This window comes from Diorhabda carinulata, chromosome X (genome assembly GCF_026250575.1).
Source record: "Diorhabda carinulata isolate Delta chromosome X, icDioCari1.1, whole genome shotgun sequence".
In the NCBI taxonomy this organism is placed as follows: Eukaryota; Metazoa; Arthropoda; class Insecta; order Coleoptera; family Chrysomelidae; genus Diorhabda; species Diorhabda carinulata.
In genome coordinates this window covers 28,674,595-28,700,788 of record NC_079472.1, presented here as the reverse complement: position 1 = coordinate 28,700,788, position 26,194 = coordinate 28,674,595, and the positions used below count along the sequence as shown (strand labels likewise).

The 26,194-nt window shown below is 32.0% G+C and overlaps 1 protein-coding gene across 5 annotated transcripts in view; it reads right to left on the bottom strand.

Annotated features, from left to right (window-relative positions):
- Positions 1-26,194, bottom strand: part of LOC130900614 (receptor-type guanylate cyclase Gyc76C-like) — a 136,457-nt gene that overhangs the window by 20,998 nt on the left and 89,265 nt on the right. For all 5 annotated transcript variants that reach the window (XR_009060196.1, XR_009060197.1, XM_057811329.1 and 2 more), the window contains exons 3-7: positions 6,436-6,916; positions 5,096-5,293; positions 3,350-3,415; positions 3,066-3,279; positions 307-453 (exon numbers count right to left, since the gene is read on the bottom strand). Coding sequence is in view for 3 of the 5 variants with exons in the window: in XM_057811329.1 (XP_057667312.1) it covers positions 307-453; positions 3,066-3,279; positions 3,350-3,415; positions 5,096-5,293; positions 6,436-6,876 (1,066 nt within the window). In the remaining 2 variants the exon portion in view is untranslated. The remainder of the gene's footprint in view (positions 1-306; positions 454-3,065; positions 3,280-3,349; positions 3,416-5,095; positions 5,294-6,435; positions 6,917-26,194) is intronic.

Below are 26,194 nucleotides of genomic sequence, written 5' to 3'. Positions count from 1 at the left end.
TGAAAGCCGCGAGACAAAATTTATTTGATAATTGAAGTTAATGCTTGTCGTCACAAATAATTAGATGTAAAGTATTTCTTTCGGCAAAAATATCCAAGTATTTGATTCAACTTGAGAAAAAAATCATTAAATAAATCTTTCAAGTAATTTAAGTATGCATTGATCGACGGTATTTAAACAATCACTTGAGAGTTTCCTTAACAAAGTAACCGAATTGAAGCAAACCCAAGATAATTCTTTATTTTTATTATTAATTTTTATATACAGTTATTAGGGTTACTTTATTCAAAATATGAAAATACTTACTCCAAAGATACTGGAATGCATACTGATCAGAGTAAGCATTCATATCCACATAGATTAAAAAATATTCTCCTTTTTCAAACATTTTTGCTGCTTGCATTGCGTCCATCAATTCTACCAAATCAAAGAGTTTTCCGACGAATACGTAGACTGAAATAAATGTTAATTTTCAAATTGCACATACACTTATCACCCGTGTAGTAAAACAATTTTGATTAGTATAGAATTACAATAAAATATTCTACCATAACATTATTAATCGTGATATCAATAAAAGAGGAATATGTAATTGATGAGTATGTAATGATGAATATGGAGCACTGATGAATTCAACAATCCGATCCTCCACTATAATTTATTATTTCTTGTTTTGTTTTCTGGTTATAATCGGGATTTGAAACATATGTTATCAAAGAGGAAGAAAAAATATGGGAATTAGATAACATTATTGATCAAACTGTAGAACCTCTCATGATTAATTTAAAAAATTCATCCACTAGTTCTTCGGAATAAAATACGAGGATGTATTGATATCTAGTTAGCCTAGACCAGTTCCATGCATAAACAAAATATTGCGCTACTATAGCAACGAATAATAACTTATTAGAAGTGTCAGTGTAAAGTTTGACGTCAAAAAAGTAAACCCGAGTTACGCAATAAATTAAAAGAAAAAAGATGTCCACCGAAATTGTGAAAATCGAAAAATTGGAGTATCAAGCCATCATCATGTACCTGTATTGGTACACCTTGGTGTTCAATGTCCTTCGTATGCGACCGTGAAAAATTAAATTTCAAGCTTCAAAAAAGGTAAATTTTCCATTGACGTTGATGAACGATCGGGAAGGCCAGTTTTCTGTGTCAGTTCCCGAAAATAGCGATGCAGTTCATGACATAATTTTATCAGACCGTCGAATTGGGCTAAAACGGATGTCTGAAGCACTAAATATTTTATACGAACGCGTTCATCATATAGCTCACTTCAATTGGGAAATGAGAAAAATTGCTGCAAAATACATCCCCAAATGTTTAAATGTTGACCAAAAGCGTGCACGGGTCGCGTTCGTTTTGTGGTCGATTTGAAAACAATGTAGACTTCTTAAACCGAATTGTTACTATGGATGAGACTTGGGTACATTTCTACGATCCAGAAACAAAGCAACAATCGATGGAATGGCGACACTCTGGTTCTTCAAGAAATTTCGTGTCCAAAAATCTGCTGGAAAATTTCACGCTTCAGTTTTTTGGGATTGCCATGGAATAATCGTGATTGAGTTTTTGGATAAGGGTAGCACAATAATTGGAGATTACTATTCGACATTACTGACCACTCTACGGGAAAAAATTAAAGATAAAAGACGCGAAAAGCTATTCAAAGATCATAAAGTTTCTTACAACGAGGAGGTAATAAAAGATGTGGATGTCTGTTTTGTAGAGCAAGAAGAAACATTTTTTTGCAAGGTCTAGAGACGTTGCAAGAGGAGAATATGTTGAGTAATAAAATATTTTGACATTGAAATTTTGTTTGGTTCTATAGTAGGCTAACAATTTTTCAATATGTCCTAGTACATATATTGCAAATATGTATGTATATAAGTATGTATATAGTGTATATATTATAGTAATGTGTAGTTTAGTATATTTTGTATTTTTATTTTTCATACTTATGGGGAAAATATATCTCTGTCCAGTCATTGGCACATTCAAATATTCCAAATTTTGGACGTAAAGTACCGTACTAAAAATTTCAGGGTTTTGCATTTATGAGGAGCATTTATTACTCTACGCTCTTTCGAAATAGAGTATAGATTGAAGTTTCTGTTTTTTTGGGGGGTAAAAGAAGAGAATTTCCAACCATCCTTGTATTTATCAATAGACTTGTAAGTGACTCATGCTTCACAGCAAGAATGACCGTTGATGACACGAAATATTTTCGGTATGCCACTGATCATAAAGTTCATTATGCAATAAGAAAAAAAAGCGCGGCATTAGTTTGATGTTTGTTTTTATATTTTTTTATAATAGCAGGCGCTTTGTTTACATTGTTTCTTTTGAAGTAATTTCTAGCAGTGTCTATTTATTTATTTGTTTTGTTTCTTTATTTCTAGAATGTTTGAGAACTCCGTTTTGGGCATATAAACGAGTTTGTTGAGCGCAGTTACTTAGTTTATAATAAATAGTCATAGTGAAATAGAAAAGTAACCGAAGAATTTAAATAAATAAGTTATTTAAATGTTAGTGAGTAGTTAATTATTATAAGTTAGTTAAGTGTAGTGTGAAGTGTTAGATAAATTAAGTGAGTAAAAGACAGTGTTCATAAATTCATCCCAAGTGTAGAAATAGTATAAAAAATAAGAAAAACATTACAATGGTATTGTTCGCCATTTCTAAGAAACTGGAAGTAATTTCCCAATTTGAAAGAAGTGAACGATTTGTATTTACATGCAAAAACAGACAAAGAATAAGTTACTGAACAATTAATTTCTGTAAATGGTTCATTAAGGAATTTTCAGTGAGATTTTCTCATCACATCAGAAACACTCATAACATACAACTTGAAATAACTTTCCAAACAAATTTAACTGTGGAAAGAAGCTGCTTTAGAGAATGTAAGTTTGCTACTAAGAGCCCAGAATATATAATTATAATGAGGTAAAATATGATATTCGATAGAAAATTTAACGAAGAATAAATAGAAAACCAATAATATTTTAGTAAATCTAGAAATCATCTAAAATAATATCGAACAATTGATGTTCACTTACTTCTTGTTCTACTTTTCGTTTCTTGAATGATATCATACCAATTGACAGAATCGAATTTTCCTGAATTATTTTCTTTCATGAAATTAACCGTAAAGTTTCTTTGAACAGCTTGTTGTTCAAGAGAAGTAGCAACAGTGGCATAACTTTGATCGTAAATGATAGAAAATTTCTCCCATTTGTAATAAGATAAAAGGGATATTACAGATTTGGTAACCTAAAAAATAAATATCAGTTTCGAAATTTTGACAAATATATAATTGATTTAAGGAACAAGTAATACAAACCTGTGTGTCAGTAGGTTCAGTCCTTGCAAATGTCGGTACTTCTGAAGCCTTATAATCTGAACATTTCTAAAAATTAGAAATAAGTGTAGGCAATAGATTGTAAATATTATTATGACGAAGTAGAAAACGTTGATCTTTATAGAATTGTAGAATAAATTTTTGAACTCAATTTTGTTCTATTCAGAAAAGAATTCTTCTCTATACAGCAAAGAGTTTACACACATAAGCCATCGATCAATAAGTATCCTTTCTAGTGAACAAAACAAAGTTTCTTAAGCAATTTTCCTTTTATGCATCAAGATAATTTCCTTCGAGAGGAATACAGGATTTATTCAACCTTTTTACGTTGTTTCTAATAAGAAAAGATGGTAGAATGTAGTTACGGCATCAGATAAAGATATATGAGTAGAAAAGTACGAAATTTTGGCAAAACCAAGAAAATAAAGATAATCAACTGCAAATACCAACTAAACCCCATAGTCTTCCACTTGGTGAAAGATTGTATATGTAGAATGAACTGTCAAAAGAATCAAGTACCTAAAATACATAAAATTCCTGCAACCGGGCGACCTCACTATCGAAAATCTCAAGCTTAATACATAAGCATCCTAAAAAAAAGTTAACGTGCTGTCGCTGAACAATATTTTACAAGAGGTTGAAGGGATTCTAGGGTGGTTAGGGCCAGAAGGAAACTATGGTGATTCTATTTCCAATATAAAGTGAAGATCTAAACGTGCTCCCGGGTTATGTCACTGTGATTACAAAAATCAAATCAATCAAGTATTTTTAGATTTTATTATATTTTAGATATTAAGCATTTTTTTAACGGATCAAAGCGGGAAAACATCCTAGACAGCTTCACAATTCAGTAGATAGATGTATAGAAAGCTTTTTTATGGAGCATATGTGCTTCATAGGGTTCCTCAAGGATAATTATAAGACCCCATGTATGATTAACAATGGTGGTTGTGCATGCAGATTCATATTCTTGGTGGATGAGATGGGAGCCAATGAGATTAAAAATAGGGAAAAATGGACGGTTAGCTTAGCGATAACCTGGATGAAGCGTAAGGTATTATAGTACCATACAAGTCCAAGGTGATGATCGTAAAAACGGCGGAAGGAATGCTAATATCAGTAAAACCACAATTGTATTACCTTATCATAGACAAAAGATCGAACTGAATGAAGAAGAATCTAGCATTATAACGTAATTTACTGTAAGCAACAGTCCAGAAAGACTAAATGAAGAACAATACTGCGAAAAGCTAAAGGTCGCCATATACGTTACGGTTCACAGGAGAGAATATGTGGCAATAAACCTGTTCAGTTTTTTGTACCAGATTCGGTTGACCTGCGCAGGCACACCTGTACATGTAACCTCTCTGGTAGACCGTAGCGTGTATGACTTACTTAATAGTGATTCAAAAAATGGGCAGCTTTTAATCGACTTGTGACTCGATGCTTGGTCTTGATAAAAGAGAAATTTTCCTGTACACGTATAAAGATAGAGTCCATCAGACTAATTAATCGATGGTTTAAATTGAGATTTATCAATTTGGGAAGTTTGAATTAAACATAATTAACATGAATTTGAAACAAAATGCTAAATTGAAAGCTTTACAAAAGAAATTGACTTAATTTTCATAGATAAAAGTTTTCTAATGAATAATCTGGGTTTTCCCAGTACTCTACACGAGAAGAATTTATATATTTAACATGTTTAACAGAACTTTTTCGACTTACATAACTTATCATGGGGATATTCCTAGCCTGTGAAATAATAGCTTCGACGTGACAAGTTCCTTCAGGGCCAATGAATACGGAAACTCCTTCACATATCATATCAGTCATTGCTTTTACTGCCAGTACGGTATCGCCTTTCGTGTCATTCCATTTTAGATCGAGGAAAACATTCGGCAAAAGTTCGTTATCATTGTTTATCTAAATAATAATGATACAGTTTATATACAAACTTAACTTTGCATTTTAACCTAAGATGAATACTTCATCTATTATTTGTTAAATGTATCAAAAGTATTAACAATTTCGAACTGACATACAGAGGAGAGTTTCAAAGACGTGGTTATAATAACCATTCCCACGATAATTTTACTTATAAAAAATAAAAGTGTCGCCAAAGAACACTTGTTCTTAATATATAAATTCAAAACATTGATTTCTTTTGAATATTTCTAAAATAGCTTCCTAAAAATATGTTTACTTAATAGAAGAGAACAATTCTATCGCAACTTTGGTAATTTTAGCAAACATATATGTATTTACATTTTAGTAGTATACATTTTTCGTGAACTTGAAAATTTTTAGACCAAAAAATAAACTGAATAATGCCTCATATCAGAATATCAGTTATCTATCCAATCCTACTTTATCTATGTATTTTGAAAAAGCCAGTCATAAAGATTAATAATAAATTGTTAATATACAATACAAGTAAACATGATAAATGTGGCAGATGTAATGAATTTATTATCAAATTTGTTTGTTCGTTTCCAAAGGATCACCAAATACTAGCTTTATCCAACTATTTAGGCAAAAATATGATTAATTTAATTTTAATATTAAATCTCATGACTACAACATTCAAAATCCACTAAGTAACAACTTTATTTATTTTATACAGGTTGATGTAATCAATTGATACAGGAAAGTCGTTCACGCCACATAAATTAACACAAGTTACTGCCTAATAAAACTAGGGAATGGTTACTGAAACTACGCCGAAAACTGTAGTCTACTCTCCATTTTTTTGACCATTTTCTAGACTAAGTTTATCTGCTTCAGCAAAAATAACATAATGCTCTGACAAGAATGGATATAAAAAGAGTATGATAATATGTCTATCAGATTCATTGTCAAATTGTCAAAAACAGATTCTATTTCGGAATTGATTTAAACATTTTTCAAAGCGCGCAACTGGGGTTGTTGAATGGTCGAATATTTTTATTATATTGTTTTCAGACAGCTTTTCAGTTCTAATTCAGCATTTCGTCAATTGTGCAAGTAGGTTCAGTATTCATTAATGAAATTACCAGCAATAATCTGAGATGATGTTTAGTACTCACCTGATCTAACGCCAGTTTGACAGCCCCAGATATGGCCAAACCTTGCCTCTCATATAAAAACCCTTTAACAGCCGTCAAGTACCCAACAAATAACCTCGTCTTTTTACCAGTTTTTGTGTTAACAACATTTTCATCAGTCTTCTCTAGATTTCCAACAGCAAGCACCTCTTTGAATCCACGCAGCGGTATTTCCTCCACTTTGATCGCATCAGTATCATTGTCGTCCACCTCAAGATAGTTTCCAAAGAGATGGGAATAGTTATCTCTAGCCAAAGGACGGAGCTTGATCGATGTAGTACCATTACGTAGGCGTGACGCAATCAAGGAGGAGTCGGCGTCATCGTCATTCTGTGTCATGCGAGATGCGATTGTGGATACGAGAGGTGTGTGAACGAGGTAACCTAGCAGCACGACCAGCAGAGAAGCCAGGCCCAGGCGCATGGCCAGGCTTCTCCCCCCCTCACCGGAACTCTAGGATAACCTGCAACAAGAAAATAATTCATAATTTTTTTCAAATTTATTTAGGAAGATACTTAAATAAATAGAAAAAAGAACATGTAAGCCTACATATATATTCCTCTACCACATTCTTTATTACTTCATTGATATCAAAGACCAGTATTTCATAGAGCTTTTTTGTCCAGTTTTAATAATTATTGACATACATCTTTCACAATTAGAAAGTGAAAAGCAGAATATTTTGACCAGTTTCAATCAAATTAGATCTAGTCAAGACATCGACATGCTTTTCCATTCGCAGTCTTTAATTTGTGTCGAAGATATTAACAGACAACCGTTATTTAGATCGCAAAACAGCAGAGAAAGACCCAAATAAACAAAAAACAGAAGTTTATATAAAAGTGGTTCTGATGTTACTTACATATAGTGCAAATACGTGGACAATACGTCGAAACAAAATTTTAAGTTACGATCAAAAGATAACTGAAAGTGTTAAGTCGCATTTAAAGAATTACGGAAGAAATAATAGTGAAATATGCACAAAAACGAAGACCAGGAAGGGCATGTTTAAAGGATGTGAAGGAGGCAGCAAGTAAGAGAAAATTATAATGGTAATAGGTAAAAAATCTAGTGCAGTAGAGGAATAAGTGGGGGAGAACTGAAGAAGAAAACTCCACATCTATAAGCATTAAGTAATATGAATCTAAGCGTTTTAGCAGATGCTTATCGGCTGTATTTGCACGTTGGTTGGTCACACTATATATTATATAATTTATTACAGTTTAATTTGATATAATTTTTCAATTGCCTGTACTATCTTGCTTCTGATTTCAATATCCGCACCTAACAAATCTAAAGCCTGTAAGTAAATTTGTCATTTTAATGAGATTAAATGTTATAAGAAATACTAGTCATTTAATGTGCAATCAACAATAAAAATAAGGTTAATCTTCATAAATCTTTTCAATAATATAATAGAATGATTTCTTTAAAAATAGCCAAAATGACAAAAATTAGAGAAAATACAATTTACAAATTTTTAAAACACAAAAATATCGAAGCTATGTAAAAAACCTATAGAAAACCACAACGCAGTTATGTTATGAGGAAGTTCATGATACTTCACCAAGCAACTTGGTTTTTTCAATATTTCATGATAAAGATAGTTTACCAATAAGAAACCAGAATGGGACATTTGATATGAACTAAGCTATGGGAAAAATTGATGAAAATATTCTATTCAGATAAATAAATAAAGAAGATTTTTAGTGGATTTATAAAGAAAATAACCAAATTCTGTCCTAACTTTATTTTAATTTTTTTTATTTATAGCACGATTAATTATTTATTAAACAAAATTCAAAATCGAAAGTCGTTGATTATGCGTAACGTGAGAAATCCAGCCGTTGGAATTTCCCTGCGCTAGTGATCTCGGTCACTGTACATCGGATTATTAAATTTGAGTGGTCAGTCCCTATCGCCCCTTACCGCTGTAGTCGAGATCGTCTTTTAAGTTTACACTGTGTGCACATGAAATGATTGCACCTGTATCTCGCGAATGTAATAATAGATGTCGAAACGGGAATTTTGATGAAATGACGGATATTGTCATGTCATATTTGAAAACATTCCTAGAAACAAGAATATTAAATACGCATGAAATATGTAATTAAGTGTAATATGTAATTAAGTGAATACGAACGTACTTTTAAAACAAAAAAACTGAGTAATTATAAGGCAGTGATGTATTAGTATTTACAGCTCCTTTAATTTATTATTTGAAAACTACAGAGCTACGAGAAACAGGAATGAAAATCGAGAGTACTTATGGGAACAAGTAGACAGGGAAGGAGTAGAAAGAACAGATTTAAATAAAAAAACATTAGAAGAAATAATTTAACAGTACAACAAAAAAATTTAACTACAGATTTATTTGAGTAATTCATTATTGTTTTTAGTTAAAAAGAGTGAAGCAAAAGAGCGTTCGACTAGAGGGACAGTCTCGTTGAGTTGTTCTTATTTGGGATGTAGGATCAATTATTTCTGGAATGGCCCTAATATAGGCGAGTCGGCAGCGCTGGAATTGTAGTAATTTTTTTGGGAAGGGTTTTGTGGGAATATTGAGTGCAATAATCCTTCTCTTTCAATATATTATACTTTTAAAATATTGATTTTAATATGATTTTGGATATAAAGTTTTCTACTGTAAAACATCGTTTAAACACTTTTTAATCTAGGCAATGAATATATTTTGGTATTTCCTAAAATAAAGCAAAAAAGGTTTTCGAGCTACAGGTCATAAAACCAGGTATAGGTTTATATATACAAATGATAAGAAAATACAAAAATGTAATAAGGTTAGGAAGTAAGGAGTTTAGTTCTGTCCGAGAGTTAATGTTGAGGACATACTACCGAAACTCAAAGTGAATAAAATAATCTTCCAATTGATAATGTATTTAGTTTTTTCCCATAAATACACTGTTACCTTATACATAATCCCAACAGATTTCATTTGATTTGGTATTGCTTCATCGTGCGTGTGTCCGCCAATCATCGCGTGAACGATATAAAAAACTGAATGTTCTAGTGGCAACAAAAAAAGTAGCTCTACGACCCAGAGGGATTTTTAGTTCGATAGGTTACATGAAAACCGCATAAAATCTGCAACACCGACGATGCGTAATTGGGGCTGAGTAATTACTGCGCCACAATGACAACGAAATGGGAAAAATTATTTTGTCAGATTTTCAGTTTATGTATTTGTTTATACTTAAGTACTTATCAGAACAGCAAAGTTGTTTATAAAATATTTCAATAGTATTATAGTATATACTTAAATATATATATATATATATATATATACAATGCAATAAACAATTTTGACTTGTTTTCTAAGTATTACACTTGAAATGTCAAGTACACTCTTTTATATTTAGCAAATAAGTCTTATCTTATCACTTGTCCTCAATCAAAAGTGGAAAATTGGAAAAGTAATTGGTGCAAATACGATTCATGAAACCATATTTACGTATAAAAAATAGAAGAGCTTGATGTTTTGTTTTGATAACTAAATTAAATATGCACAAACATAATTTGATTATAAATTTGAAATTATATCGGATATAACAGATCATTGATGTTGTTTGTTAATTAAGAGTAGCGAAAAATTTTATTACTCCTACTAATCTTTAAAAAGTAAAAGTGAATAACCAATATTAACCGATCAACTAGGTATAATTAAGGATAGCACAATGTAAAATTGAAGTGTAAATTAACCGATCATAGAAAAACTGCCAACTTTGTATAAACTTCCAGTAGACAGTAATGGAGACGAAACAAATATTAGAAAAGACAAATTGTGGAAAACCCTACATTAATTAGACTTTAGTGTATTTTTATAGATTAAAATGTAAAAATAATTTTATACATTTTGGAAATTAGCTTGGAAATCGTGAAGGGATTAGTACTACCTAGTTTACGCATTACGAGTGCTTTTATTCCAACCAAAGAGTAATATCCCATACTATCAAGTAATATTATTTCATCATCTTCGAGAGAAATATATCGAGCTCGTAGACACCTCAGAATCTAATACACTACTTCTATATGCATTTCGATACCTCCAACCTGTAGAACCCAGCTGTAGAACTGCGAGTTGTTTTTAATTTTATAACCTTTAATTCCCCGACAGGAGACTCTTTAACGAGACTATTTAACGAAAGACGTCAACAATTAATAAAAAAACGCGGAAAAGCAAAAGAAAATCAAACAATCTAAAACTATCCTCGGAGACGATTATCCAAATTAATATTTATCGCTTACAATAATAAAAAAAGATTCAGCTATAAATATGTTTATTGAAAAAATAATAAATTCGTATTAGCCGCGCATCCTGAAGAGCAGAACAATTCAGATTTATTTAAATATTAAAGATAAGGCTGAGACTTATCTATGGAAATCAGGTATGGTGGCAGCCCTCAACTGGATTCCCAGATGTTGGAATGAGTTGAATTTGTAGTCTGGTGGGTGAAACTCCTAACCTGGCAGCTGCAGAAAAGCGAATATAAAGAATAAAATTATCACAAATTTACTACAATTTACTTTGATAGTTTTAGTCTAGATAGGTAGATGAAGAATTCGATTCAATTTCGAGGTTTTATTGAATTTCTCGAGTGGAGGGGGAGGTCGTTCAAAGCCGAATGACATGTTGCATTGTTTACCAACAAACATCAACAGCCGCTGACTAAATGTAGTGAATCAATACGGTAAGCCAGCATACAGTAAAATTTGATCACTCAATTCATGCCATACAAAGGAAGTTGTTCTATATCGGAAATTCTAATGTCTCCATAATATTCAATTTTTGAATTTATACACTTTGCCAAACCATCAAAGTTTCTTTAATAATACTTGAGCGAATTTTATAATGATGTTTTGCCTAGATTATCAGGTATGCTAGAAATTTTTTTAAGGATGCTGTTTTAAAAAATTGCCTAAAAAGGTTTCAATTATTGAGAAGGTGTAGTATTCAGATATTGAATATTGAAAATTACTTTCCATTACTGACATGAAATATATTATTACGAGGCATATTTTTTAAGTAAGTACGACTTGTTAACCACTGTATCACAACTGTTTTGACTTCGTTATCGTCTTGAAGACGCTGACCGCCCAGGTGTTTCTTCAAGTGCAGGAACAAATGGTAGTCGTTGGGCGCCAGATCAGGGCTGTAGGGAGGATGATCTAGAGTTTCCCATTGAAAAGATTTGATGAGATCTTTGGTCCGATTAGCCACATGTGGACGGGCATTGTCATGCAGCAAAACGATACCCTTACTCAACTTGCCACGTCTTTTGTTCTGGATTGCACGGTACTTACTTAAAAAATATGCCTCGTACAAAAAGTTGAAGCGGCGCCATGATACTAAAATCTAGTGTATCGGGTGTATCTTTGAGAAAAGCGAAAATACCAATTTGGAAATTAGAATGTGGAAAGGAAGGATTGTAATACTGAAGGGATCTAGGAGGCGTCTTTGAGTTAAAAGGAGATTAGAGATTACTATAAGGAGCGATAATACGGTAACAGTAAAAAATAACAAGGGATTTTGCCGCCTTCAGTGGCGTCCCATGTTAAAAAACTAAGTTGTCTTATAATATACAATAATGTTGGAATGGAATTTTTATAGTAGACTTCTATGTGGATCATTGAAGATTTTCATGAATTAGAATAACATGTATTTTTATAGATAATTACTTCATTCCTCTATATACACCTTACCGGTGTATATATTCCTGTTTGAGGCGTTTATCGAAGTTTGACGATACATGATTCCATAATACCATAATTTCTGTTGTCAAGTTTTTTATGTTCAAAACCATACCGAAGTTTGCTTAAACAATTGTAGTCATACTCAAGGTTCATACGCAATTTGTTCTGTATCATGTCCAATGTTGGCACCGAATTGACTTCATAAAAATCATACACTTTTCGTCGATAACACTTTCGGTTGCATAGTCAACTTTTATAAGTTTTTTCTAGTTTTGGTTAGATCTATAGTATCCCTCACTTGTATAATACTGTTACGTCAAATAGTCACTCTCAATTATTTTAAATAGTTAATAATAATAAATACAAAACACAAAACTTAGATCCGAGAAACAAACTAAATTATGACATGACATACAACACTGTGAACCGCCACTGTCAGCAGTCGAAACAAAACTTTTTTAATGCAAAAATAGGCATGGCTTTTTCTAAATCATCAACGAGCTCTTTTATCTGAACACACGTTGGCGACTAAATCAAAACCTTAAGATAACCTAACCAAACTAAATATTAGAATCTTATTTCGTTCCAAAACCTACAGATTAGTCATAACAATATCATTTTTACTTCAAATAAAACAATATACTATTTATGAGTACTCATACCTCTATGATTCATTTTTATTGACTAATTAATGTTCTTATTAGCGTTTAGATTGATTTATTATCCTCTATATTTCAGACAATTTTTAGCATCGTTATGTAAAAACCAATTAAAATTAGAATTTATGAAATATTAATTGTTCCTCGCATAACTATCTTCTGCAAATGATGGAATGATCCGTTTACAAAAAGATGGCAATAATTAATTGTTGTTACAATAGAAAAAAACCACCACTAATCACAACTTTATTAACAAGATTGTGGTGAGGACTAATTTATTAATAATTAATAATCGAAATTAAAAATGAAACACAAGAATGCAAGTATTGGTGATATCAGCATTGACACAACATTTCTCTCCATACTCATGTTATCATAGAATGAAGCCTTGATAAAGCAATTGCGTGATTAGGTATATTCCTTTTAAAGATACAAGTGGGTCTATGTGGAAAGCAAAAACCTTTTTCTGGTACAGCTTTTTAAAAAGCTTAATTAAATGCTGGCCTCCATGATAAACTGATATATCAATTGATCAGCGATCAATGAAATTTACTCTTGACGATATTTGCCGTAATAAGTTTTAGCTAAGGAAAACCGATAATTGGTCAAAGTTCCGATCAAGATGTTGATACATTAGCTACTTCCTACAATTGTGAAAAATTAAGAAATCGTTTGGCAAAGGAAAATGATATTATTTTGTGTTTGACAAAATCAACCCAGACATTCAACAATTAGTTAATTTCCAACGAACTCAGTTTCTCATTGAATCATTCTGCTGGCTTCCAAAAAAAATAGTATTTTGTGTAGCAAGTCTTTTCTGTCCCTCAGAACCACGACGCGATCACCCTAAGGGTCGCGACCCACCGTTTAAGAACCCTTGTTCTAGAAAGTTGAGCAGTGTTGGTGTCTAGATGGTAAGACCTAAAGCTGTAACCCACACATACTGGGATGCATGGGATCGAGAAATCAATAATACAGGTCAATACAGTCTCGAACTATATTTCTATATTTTACGTCGACAAAAAAAATATGAAACAAAAATGTTTGTTTTTGTATTTAGAACGATATTTTCTACAATCCATACTTTTAATTTTGAATTGAAGATGAAAGCAGTCACATATATATTTGTTATTTTCATTGAGTTATACTATCATAACTATTTGCATAAAAGTGGAAAATATTTTTTATACCTTTTCTTTCATAAATATAGTACCCCATCATGTTTTCATTGTATTGGTTCTTATAACTTACTTCAAATTCATCGTGTACTAATTAAAAAGATATCCTTGCTCTTCTGAATACGTTCCCATGTTATTAAAATCGAGAAACTATTGCTTTAAAAATGTTGCAACTCGCTCTTTGCGTACGATTCAGCAACGTTGCAAATTTTTCACAAGAGTAAATCTAATTTGCGGGCTAATGACGATTAACTTTTGCTTCTGATAACTCCTGATAAAACTTTTGCGAATATTTTGTTTGTTTCATCAACCCCAACTTATTGTTCACAAGTTACATTAACAGATTTACCGCTTCTTCTGTTCTAACAGACAATAACCATTGAATATAGTACTTAGCATCTGCTCTGCTGTGCCATAAGTACGGATAACACCGGCCTGTAGTCCCATTGAAAATGTCATCATTCTAAAATGTTCCTTCAACTGCCAGCTACACTCGCGTTACTTAACAAAATCAAACAAGATTTTGAAACTATCATAATTTTCTAGATGTACTAAGTAAGCGATTGGGAAAGAACAACATTTATACCATACATAACCTAACCTAATTCTTCAAACATACCTCCTATGCCATTGCAAAAACAGCTCAGCCCATATTCTTTTTATTATTTTATTATGCATAATTCTATATTTAGTGATAGACAAATCAGTCCATGAGGTCATTCAGGATATCAAAAATTGGTTCTCCCAGAACAAGTACAACTCATTAGAATTTCATTATGATGCTAAGTAAGAAAGAGAGCTAGGAAAAAATATAAAACAACAAAACTTTCAAAGTCTATACCGTGGAATGTTATATGGACAGTTCAAAAAATCCCTTACAGAGTTAAGAAAAAATTAACATGGAAAGACACTACCAAAAGAGTTATATATCAATGCATTTTGAAATTAAGGCTAGAGATAAGAATAGTCTTGATGAGGCCAAATCATTCACTCGAAATGAACAAGAGCGTCTATAAGAAATAGTTTCGGAAAAAAGAAGAAGTCGAAAGAGAAACACTCTGGAGATTCCCACACTCCCATAAAGTCAATCGTAACTTTGATCTAAAAGGTATTTGCATCTAAGTAAGCTACATCTACAGAGCTGCTACAGAGCACCTCCAGCTCCTCTATTTCTATAATGCATCGACATTGCAATTATATACAAGGGGTGCTTCAGACAAAATCTAAGGTCCATGAAAGCGGTACAGATACGGAAGCTCGTTAGAATTCTGGAAATGAAATGCAAGCTGTAGAAGTTGAAACCAACATTCACACAATAACCTTCAAGGTCGCAGTGAAATGTATGGAATTTGTGCCTATAGAGAAACTTTTTTATGTCATTAATATCAATTAGCGGTATTGTCTATTTTGAAGAAGTTAATATAAATCAACGTTTGTTATAGAAATTTTCTCTTTGTTTCTCTCATTATCGCTTATAATTAATCGGCACGATCCACCTTGTATAATTCTATTTTCGTACCGATATATTGAGTACGACTCGTTATAACATTGAATTCCAGAAGTAAACAAAATTTTACACGATTTTAACTTGTGTGAATGTATAATAATTCTATTTATACACACTACGATTATGTAGATAACTGAAGTTATTTCTATATATAGAACTTTTATTGCGCATGTAGTAAAAAAAAACAAACGAATACATTAATACGAAATACAATAGTGGTATTTATAATATGTATTTATGTTAATTTTATAATTGTTGTTTTGAGTTCGGATTTTATAGAAACCATAACTATGTTTTAAAATTTTATTATTTTCCTCATCTGGTAACCAAAATTCTTCCATGCTAATTATTGAAAAGATTCATTTACTTGGAGAAATGGGGGTAATCAAACAACATACAAAGTCATTGAATGTTAAAACTAACTGTGTGTTAAGAGCCCCGGATCTAAAGGGGAGGAAATCAGTCTCCATATCTCATGAAGCTAATTCAGAGAGCTAACTATTTCGTGGACAACCATGTTTTGTGTTCATATTTTATTTGATGTAAAAAAAGTAAATATTACATCACTCAATAAGTCGTGTGACTGACACACAGATGGCGATGCCATTGTCAAATCCATATGACGTTTATGACATTTCGATTAGTCAGACAAAAAAGACAGCTATTCAAGTGAAGCTACTTTTGTTAATTTCTAAATAATGGATTCAAAATAATTTCGTGTGTTAATTTATCATTGCTACTTGATGAAAAAAATACTTCAGAAGTGTTATCCGGACTCTGGTCCATCGAATGAACAATTTGTTATTGGTTTGCTGAATTTAAACATGGTCGTGTGAACATTCTGGTTGTCCGATTTAGGTAGTTACTCCAGAAAACATCAAAATAGTCCATAAATTGGTTATATCTAATCGTAAATTGAAATTGAGTTGAGGCCGTAAAGATATCAGAAGGCAGTGTGTTCACAATTATGCATGAACATTTGATCATGAGAAAGCTTTTTCAAAGTGGATGCGGCATTTACTCACAGTCGACCAAAAACAACAACGTGCTAGTGATTTAGAGCCGTGTTTTGCCTCAGTTACACGTAATAAATCTGATTTTTTACGTCGATATGTGACAATAGATGAGACATGGATCCATTACTTAACTCCAGAATCAAAACGATCATCACCTGAGTGGACTGCAGCCGGTGAACCACGTACGAAGGGTCTAAAATCACAACAGTCAGCTGGGAAGGTTATGGCTTCAGTATGCGTATGGAATAATATTCATCGACTATCTCCGAAAGAGACAGACAATCAATTAAATACTACATAGAGTGGTTGGATTGTTTGAATGCAAAAATCAAGGAAGAACGGTCTCATATGTCGATGGTAGTGATGGTTAAATTGAACAAATTACAGTTCGAATTGCTCCCTCATCCAATGTATAGTACAAATCTACCCCCAGTGACTACTAGCTATTCGTTGATCTCAAAAAAATGCTCTCCGGTAAAAAAATCAGCTCAAATGAAGAAGCAATTGCTGAAATTAAAGCTTATTTCGAGGCAAAAGAGAAATGTTTCTACAAGCACGACATCGAAAAGCTAGAGAAGCCTTGGAATGATTGTATTGCTCTTGAAGGAGATTACATTGATGAATAAAATCGATTATTGGTTTTCTTAGTTAGTCACACGACTTATTGAGTGATGTGTTATTGTCACCTTCTATGAATTTTCATATTTTAGTATGATTACTCTGAAAAGTTACGGACACAAATTTTGCTTTAACATGATTTCAATTGTTTGATACGAACACGGCGGTATTTACAATTACAATTACAGTTGTTTATTTTATAGACAAACATTCATGTTACTTGTACTTTTAAGCGGCGATTTTCAATTTACTGTAAATGATAAATGTTAATAAACTTGAGAGAAAATGATTTCATTCGAAGTAATAAATATTTCTACAGTTTGCTAGTGTATTTTAAAGCTCGATATAAATAACAAGCTATTGAATTAATTAAAGTAAATTGAATTTATCAAAAATATTTTTTATACGAAATATGAATACATGGTATCTACATATAAAAATTATTTCTGGCAAAAGACATTCTGAACGTCTACTTTTGGGCTATTTGGGTATTGCTGGTCGCAGTATACCAACAATGATATCTCTAGAGACTTCAATTACTATTCTTCTATAAGCATAAAAGAACTTCATGTGGGTCTTACAAGAAATAATCGAGTGATGTCAAATTCCATGACCTTGGAGACCAACTGACGGGTTCATTTTTTGAAATTAATTTATCGCCTAAGTCGATGGTTGCTGTCATTGTATGGTATGTAGCGTCATACTGCTCAAACCACATATCGCCAGGTCTATATTTTCCAACAAGTCAAGTAACCCGGGCCAAAAAACTTACTTCAATAAAGATATGTAGAAATCGACGAAAAAATGTGAAATGTACGGTGAGAAACAATCTATTTTCTCTCCTGTTTCCATATAATAGACGGTTTTTCGTTATTCGAATTTTTTGTATTGTAAATAACAAGAATTTTATAATGAAAATTTGATGAGGAGAGGCAAATAACAATGTAAATATTATTGTTATAGGAAGTTCCGAAGCCTTTGGTGGTATTAGATGATAATAGTCAAGACAAAATCGATAGAATCATTCAACTTTATCAAACACAATCCACAACACATTGTTTACTGTTAAACTAACAAAGGACAATTACACTGTTTAACCCGCGTTACGATAACCAAGTTATCGTGTTCATAGTGTTTATAGTTTTTGGACAAACAGAACATTTTTCAGAATTCAATGGAGTGTGTTTCAATCTTATTGCTCACTTTTTTTAAAACAAGAAATATTCTATCGACGTTTTGGTGTTATTGCGTCATTCAATGAGAATGTGATATTCACATTTCGACGTAAAAATCATACAGTCGTCTATTTTCAAAGGAAACCTAAAAAATTTGATAGCAATGTTCAAGTGTCAATCTATTCATGATGATTTGCCAGAGTATACTGATTATAAATGTCAAAATTGAGCTCAGCATAACAGTTCTTTTAACATTTAACCATTTTGGTCATATTAATTACTTTATAGATTGTACAAAAGATTTTTAAGTACAAAAAAATGTGTAAAGGAACATTGTTTACGTGAAAATATTATTCTGGGACAGCCTGTACACCGATAGATGTTTATCGGATTTAAAAACCTTCGGTATAATGTGTAATTTAATGTCTACAAGAAAACTCATTCCATTGAGGAACAGGTTATGTCATATATATACGCAGGTTAAAAATAGAAATCTACTTGTGATGCTATTTTTAGATTTAAAAAAGTGTAAAAATATCAACCAGTATAACAGGGTGGTAGTGTATCATATGCGTAAAAAGCTGTTATTAAAATAGCTATACAAGAGTAAAAATTTCAAATGGTCACTTGAAATAAAAAAAAATCTGCAGCATTTTTCTTTGTACACACGACTTTATTTTGTACTCTCAAAATTCTAATAGATGTCAGAAAAATCCGCACTTGAGTTTTCTTAATAGAGTGATGTCTGTTTCCAACATTACTGAATATTTATGTTGTTCAGTGGCTAACAGTGTTACAAAGGAAATATCTATGTCGAAGTGGCGTACGTCGACATATACTTTGTAAGTCATGGAGGAATGTGAACATTATAATTCGACTCAATCTTACACAAAAATCGGGTAATTCGTAGGGAAAAAGCTTTTTTATTGATAAGTTCTTCATACAAAGATTAGGATTTGGTCGATAATGATTTTTATATGAATGGCGGTATCACTCAGGTTTTTTCTACAATAGCAAATCTTGGAAAAAAACGCAGTAGACAAAATGCGAAAATAGATGAATTTGTTAATGAATCTGTCCGAAACTTTGTCTAAGTATCACTTTGAAGAAAGATCAAAATCTCATGCATCGTCAAGGCACCAATTCAATCGACGAAATGATTCGTTTTCGGTAAATTCACTAGAAACAAAGATTTCACCTGCAATCCAAATTATAAATATTGCACGCATTAAGACCACGTTTCCACCAAAGTTCCTGATTGCCAATGGCCAGAAGATGTAATTGCTATTGGGGTAAGATATTATAAATATCGCTACATGATTATTGCCCACAAATTCACCGAACCCAGTACGTCAATCTTCCAATGGGATACCTTAAGAAAAACTTGATGAGGTATTCTTCATTTTAAATGAACTAGAATGAGGTAATCATGGAAGAGGAAGAATGTTAGAAAATAATTCGACTAAGTCTTATTCAAAGATCAGGTAGCTCGTTGGGAAAAGCTATTTTTAGAAATCAATTTCTTCATATACAGATTAATCATGGATTTTTTTTCTTAATGGCTTTTATATGAATTATGGTATCATTCAGGACTAGACAAGCAAATGTACGGTCAGACATAGAAATTTGCTCATTTAAATTCGGAGCCAAGAATCGAGGTAGTTCACCTTTTGACAGGTCATATTATGTTGAATCCCACATAAAGACGATAGATACGATAGAGGACGACAACTGCAGATTTTGCGATCAAGATACAGATACAGTAGAGCATCTGTTTTGCGAATGTTCTACTCAATCTAGCAACAAGCTTAGAAAAGGAGGAAAGTGGAACAAAAACCTCCTGAAAAATAGCCTCCTTTGGTAGGAGTCCATATATTTTTGAGGTAGAATAATAAAATGCAGAATCAAGCATACAATATTTCTTTAAGTACAATAGCAGAGCGGCTAGAAAGGTAAAATCCAGCACAAGAAATTTATCTTTTGAAGTGCTAGTAAGTCATGTTAGACACAACCGAAAGTTTGAATCGTAACATTTCGCATAAACTTGGAATTTCTAGAACCCTTGGCAATATTCATACTGAATACACTGTTTACACCAACATTCACGATAACTTGGTTATCGAACCGCGCGCGTCCGACAGTGTAGTTGTGAGTGTTGGTATAGTGGTGGTGTAAACAGTGTATTCAGTATCGTTTGATAATGAATAAAATTTCCATTTGAATTTAAAAAAATCTAACAATTCATATCACTTGGTATGTGTGTATTTGAGGGGAAAAGGCTACACAGTGACCTTGTGTACTTTGCTCATACTCGTATCTAATGTTTCATTAATATGTTATGCTGAGTTCTCCTTCATTTAGGAACGCAATGGATCAGCTCATTCAATTCATAGTAGTGAATTTGTAGTAGTATTATATGAGTTCATATATACAAATGAGAGATAATAGGTGAATGTATTTTTGTTTTACCTTGCAAGGACCTTTCTTCCAGGTCACTAATAGTTTTTTTGTCCAAGGTGAATATTTCGACATTTGTTACAAAACCATAATATGTACGTCTTGTGTTTATTTATCATATACGAGTCAAATAAATCTAAGGGAGAATACTGAAGTCAAAAGATAAATTTGAAATTGATTTTATCACTGTTTAGGTTTGGTCTATATACCAATGCACCTTTCTACGTGTATATAGTTTGTAACTGAATTTGTACCATTTCAGTTTCCAAGCAGTGGCGTAGTTATAACTCAACTCACCAAACTACTTAAGGAGACTTTTTCTAATGGACTATTTTTATGATACCGAAAAAATGTATCAGAAACATGGATGGATCATGAAAGGTTAATACAGTGGGTTCTGAAGTAATGGATTATGATATATTTTACGTTATTATGAATGGAAATGAAAAATGATATCAATTTCAATTACTTTACTTTATTTGACTTACTCTTTTAATTTGTCTATCGGATTGACTTGAAATTAAGAATACTTTCTCGCTTTTGATAGCAATATTTGATGCAATTAAGAAATTGGTGATATAATTGATAATATTGCATGAATTAATTACTAAAAACTAAAAAGTTGATTTTAATATGATTGTATTTTTTTTTAATATAATTTGTATTTTTGTCATTATATAACAGTAGTTGTGATTGAATTAGAATGATTTTTTGAATTTTAAACCAATTTTTTTAAATAAATCGTTTATATGTGTCTTTAGTCAAATAATGTTTCAAAGGTGAATTAGTTTCGATAGCTTAATGGTTCGTGAATGCGGTTTACAATCCTATGGTGGGTAGACTGAATCTCCAAGGCAGTCATCGTCCAATATACTCTTGCGTTTTGCCAATACGAGAAGTTGTCATCTTCAGAAGCTAAGCTACGATCATTTTGATTGCAATAGTAGCCAGTAGTTCGCTAGCAGTCAATTCTATTCAGCAATACAACCCTTTTTGATTTTTGAAAGTGAATTTATACCAACAAGTTTGGACTGATCAAGGATTTCGAATTTTAAAACAGGTTGCCAAAAGTATTTTCTAGTATTAATAATATTAAACTTTATATTTATACTTAAATACCTGGTCTGACCTACGAGGGCCTTTTTTTCAAACTCCGGTATCCTATAGATAAAAGAAAAGTTCTTATAAAACAATAATTTTATTACCAAAAGATTGGTACACCTCCGGTTACTTTTCGACATAATCACTAAGGAGATTGAGACATTTGTTATAACTGTGGACAAGCTTTTCAATACCCTCTTCAAAGAAAGTTGCCTAACCGTTCGGTAACAATAGAGTACAAAACAGGCCTTAAAACTTCTGGAAATTCTGTTGACAAAGCAGTAATGGTGGATCTGCGGTTTTCTTCAACAATTTATATTTGCGTCCTTGGCCCTCTTCATCACGTACATCATTACGGCCATCTTTAAACTTCCGACACCATTCACAACATAACTCATGAAATTTGCTCCATACACACGATTCATCCTCCGATAGATTTCTGTAGCACTATCGCCTTCATCCTGTAGAAAACGAATCACACTTCCCAATTCACACTTGGTGGGAGCATCAATAACGCCGAACATGTAGCTGTAGCCCAACGCCGACTGACGACTGAATGTCAACAACGGCGGAGTGTGTAGTGCGAGAGCTTCGCAGTCGCCTACAGCGCATGCTCGCTTTCTTCTGCCCGCATAGATTCTGAACGGAGCGATCGGAGGTTGAAGACTATTATCTATCTATATTATCGTTTACGATGGTAAAATATTGCATGGCAGAATTAAAAATTCATACGACTCACCAAACGACTATCATATTGAGGTTAAACTCCACAAAAGACGAAGAGAATACACAAAGGGGGACTGGATAATCGTCGACTGAAATCTCAAAATTGCATAAGCTTATTTTGGTCTTAGAAATATGTGGGAATATGGAAGGTAATTGGTGTAGGGATTTACAAATTTTATATTTATATATATATATCTCATACTAAAAATTGAGTGAAATTTAGAAAGATGAATTTTTTGTCATTTGAGTCCTCTCTACGCTACTGGGGTAATACATTTATGAATACTTGTTTGTACTGCTTTAATTGCAGCAATATAAAAAGTTGAGGTTCTATTAATAGCATCAAGTTTTATATTGTCTTCCTCTTTATATTCGCTGAGCAGGTTTTGTCGAGTAGTTATTCTTGGAGATATTTTTGTGATACTTTCTCATTTTCTTTTTTAATCATTGTCGTATATTTTAACAACTTTGTTGGTCGAAAGAGAATCAACGTGTTTTCCTTGGTACTTAAGGAAGGTAGAAACATTTCATGATAAAGATAATGTTTCGTTGATTGGATTGAGAAAAAGAAAATTAAGCGAAATGGTGGTAGGATACGATATGCTAAATTACGTATACTGATCCTACAATCAGTAACAAAATTTTAATCTTCTTAAATCAGCGTCAGTTTGAAGTAATCACCACATAGCGACCCTTTTTTACAAAATAAACTTTTCATAATAATGTGCTCTTTACTGATTTAAGAGGCCATTAGCAAATCAGTTTGGCTTTACTAAATTCTAGCTAGACTATTTGGTTATGGATATCGTCTAACCAGCCATTAGTACTTAAACTTTTTTGCAAATTCTTACCAAATAGATACGAGTCTTTCTAGTTAAGTCTAAATCAAACAACTTGGGTATTCTGTTATTGGAACTGGTTATATTTTTTGACTATTAGTGCATAGTTGCAATCAAACTATAGAAAGTAGATGTGATTTTATGCCTTCTTAGTTAAATTGAAATGAGTGTTGTATCAAATGCATTACTTTTAACCGCGAAAAACCTTTTCCAATCCTTTGCCGACCACCACGAAAACATAACTGCGGAAATTTATGAATAATTCCCTTATATTGAACGAAATTCCCAATACTAGTTTTAAAAAAGACGATATCTCAACATTTATGAAAATTAATCACATGTTTCTAAAAATATTTCTACAAAAAAAGAGTTGTTTCAAATTATAAAAAGATGTAATTTGAAAAAGTATGTTAGCGATTGATAGCATTTATTCCCCGTATTATTTGTCTGTTTAACCTTATAAAAAAGGTTTGGAGTACAGTGAAGGAAAACTATGTTATAGTCTATTTCAGAAATGTATAGAGCAGTAAAATGGGAAATTTCGTCCAGTTCGGCTCAATTTCGATGTCGGCCATAGGTGTAGGTCTTGAAATATTGTGTAGGTATTACTTAGGTAGTAGTTACGTTTTGAGTTTCACGGGTACCGTTTAACCTTCTATTAGTGCCTCTGCCTAATTCCAACCCTATTTTATTATTATATATTGTTTATTATATATATATATATATATATATATATATATATATATATATATATATATTATTAATATTATTATTGAGTAGGACTTCCCTTTCCTTTATTCCTTTCTTTTCCTATTTTCTCAATAAGCTCAAAATGACTCCCTACGTTAAGATGGATGTTTCTCGCTGGGTCTCTTATTTAGATGACTGAAATATAAATATGGAACATGTCTCTAGCTTTATTGGTAAAGCTTCTAGCGCGTAGCCAATACATCTGAGGTCGATTCCTATTCCGAGTTGTCTGATTTATTTTTCCGTTAACGAAATTACTCACTAAGTAGGCCTTTCGTTTCCTCCATTTACCTAACTCTAAGTCACTTTTATAAGTTTTTATTAGTTCCATTCCAAAAAAGAGATAGAGAGCACCCCACATTTTTATAATAATGGCATTAATTTTCTTATCATCAATTTTATTCTTATGCAAAGAACTATTTTTTACTCTTTAGTTTGATTATTGCTAAAATCGTGTTTTTCAGTTATTGAAACTATAATTTTTTTGGACTTTTTAGTACAACTAACTTAAAAAATCGAAATACAATCATCAACACATCTCTATATAATAAAGACGGGTTTAAAATTTAAAGCAAAAAATGAAATACAGTTAACAACAATCAGAAACACGCTTTTAGAGTTAGTAACACTAAAAAGTAGAAAAAAATTATAGTTTCAATAACTAAAAAACACGATTTTAGCAATAATAAAACTAAAGAGTAAAATAGTTCCTCGCATAAGAAAGGAATTGATTATGAGAAGTCTGGGACTGCGCGCTTACGTAATTCACCCACTAGCTCTATTTTTCTTATAGTTCTTCCAATATCAATTGCAGATTTTGCCGACAATTTTCTTTGATCTACCACCGGCGTACATACCTCATTTTATGAATTTATTATTTTTATAAATACTTTCAAAAATATGTATATCTTACGCGAGAAAATATTCGTTAAAAGCCATTCGCATCATTATAAATTGGACGGCATTATACGCCGTTATTTAGACAGATGCACTTAATTGTAGTCCTACTTGGAAAAAAATCATTATTATATCTCGCTAACTTGCTACAACTGAATATTAAATTATAAAAAGTAAAAAAAACGTGTAAAATGTACCTGCCTGTAAGTTTGGTTTAAACAGCACTGAGCCCTTTTTATACCCCATTCGTCTATTTGGACTTCGGTAGTCTTGTTGACAAAACTCAACGCATTGTTTCTAAACTGGTCTAATTGTATTCTGGATAATTTGCTACCTTTTACTGTATTTTTATATCAAAGTCTTTATTATTAAATTCCTACCTGCCTCTATTCTCACTACACTGGGCAATTTCATTGTCTTCATTCGCCCATGGTCTAAAGAATGTCATATTTCTATTTATTTAAAAAAATTTATGAATTAAATAAATCTCACCAAGCCACTGCCTATCGCAGACTGTCAAATTATGTACATGGGTCATTCTAAGTTAAGAGGTACTTTCGATGGCCAAGACAAAAAAAATACTTTTTTTATATTAATTTCATAATTAACCTATTCATTACTTAAAACTAAATGTTTTCTACGTGGTCACATAAATGAACGTAGTTTAGTCACAATAAGCTCTAATATAAGAAAAAAGTCTCTTCCCTGGTATGTCCCCCAACCGACTTTATTTGTAAACCAGTAATTATGAATGTATTAAAATTCAATAATTACTTTAGTATCGTTAATTTTATATAGAAAAATAACTTAGTAACAGTATCTTACAAGTAAAATTGCTTATATTCCAATTTTTTATAAAAAATATCAACGTCGAAATTTGTCCTTCGTGTTTCGTGTCTTGTCCCCTGGCTTTTTGTTTTCGTTTAAAAATCAGTTTTGTTTTGCTAATCTGTGAAAGTACATAGGATGTAACGTGAAGTTAGCAGCAAGCGGCGCATAAGCCGACTGCGCAGTCATTTTGTTGGCCATTTCAGTCACGCCACTCGCTGGTTGTAGAAGTGTTGAATGAATGTAGTCTTTCCTCTGGTAAGTTTTATTTAGCAATTATT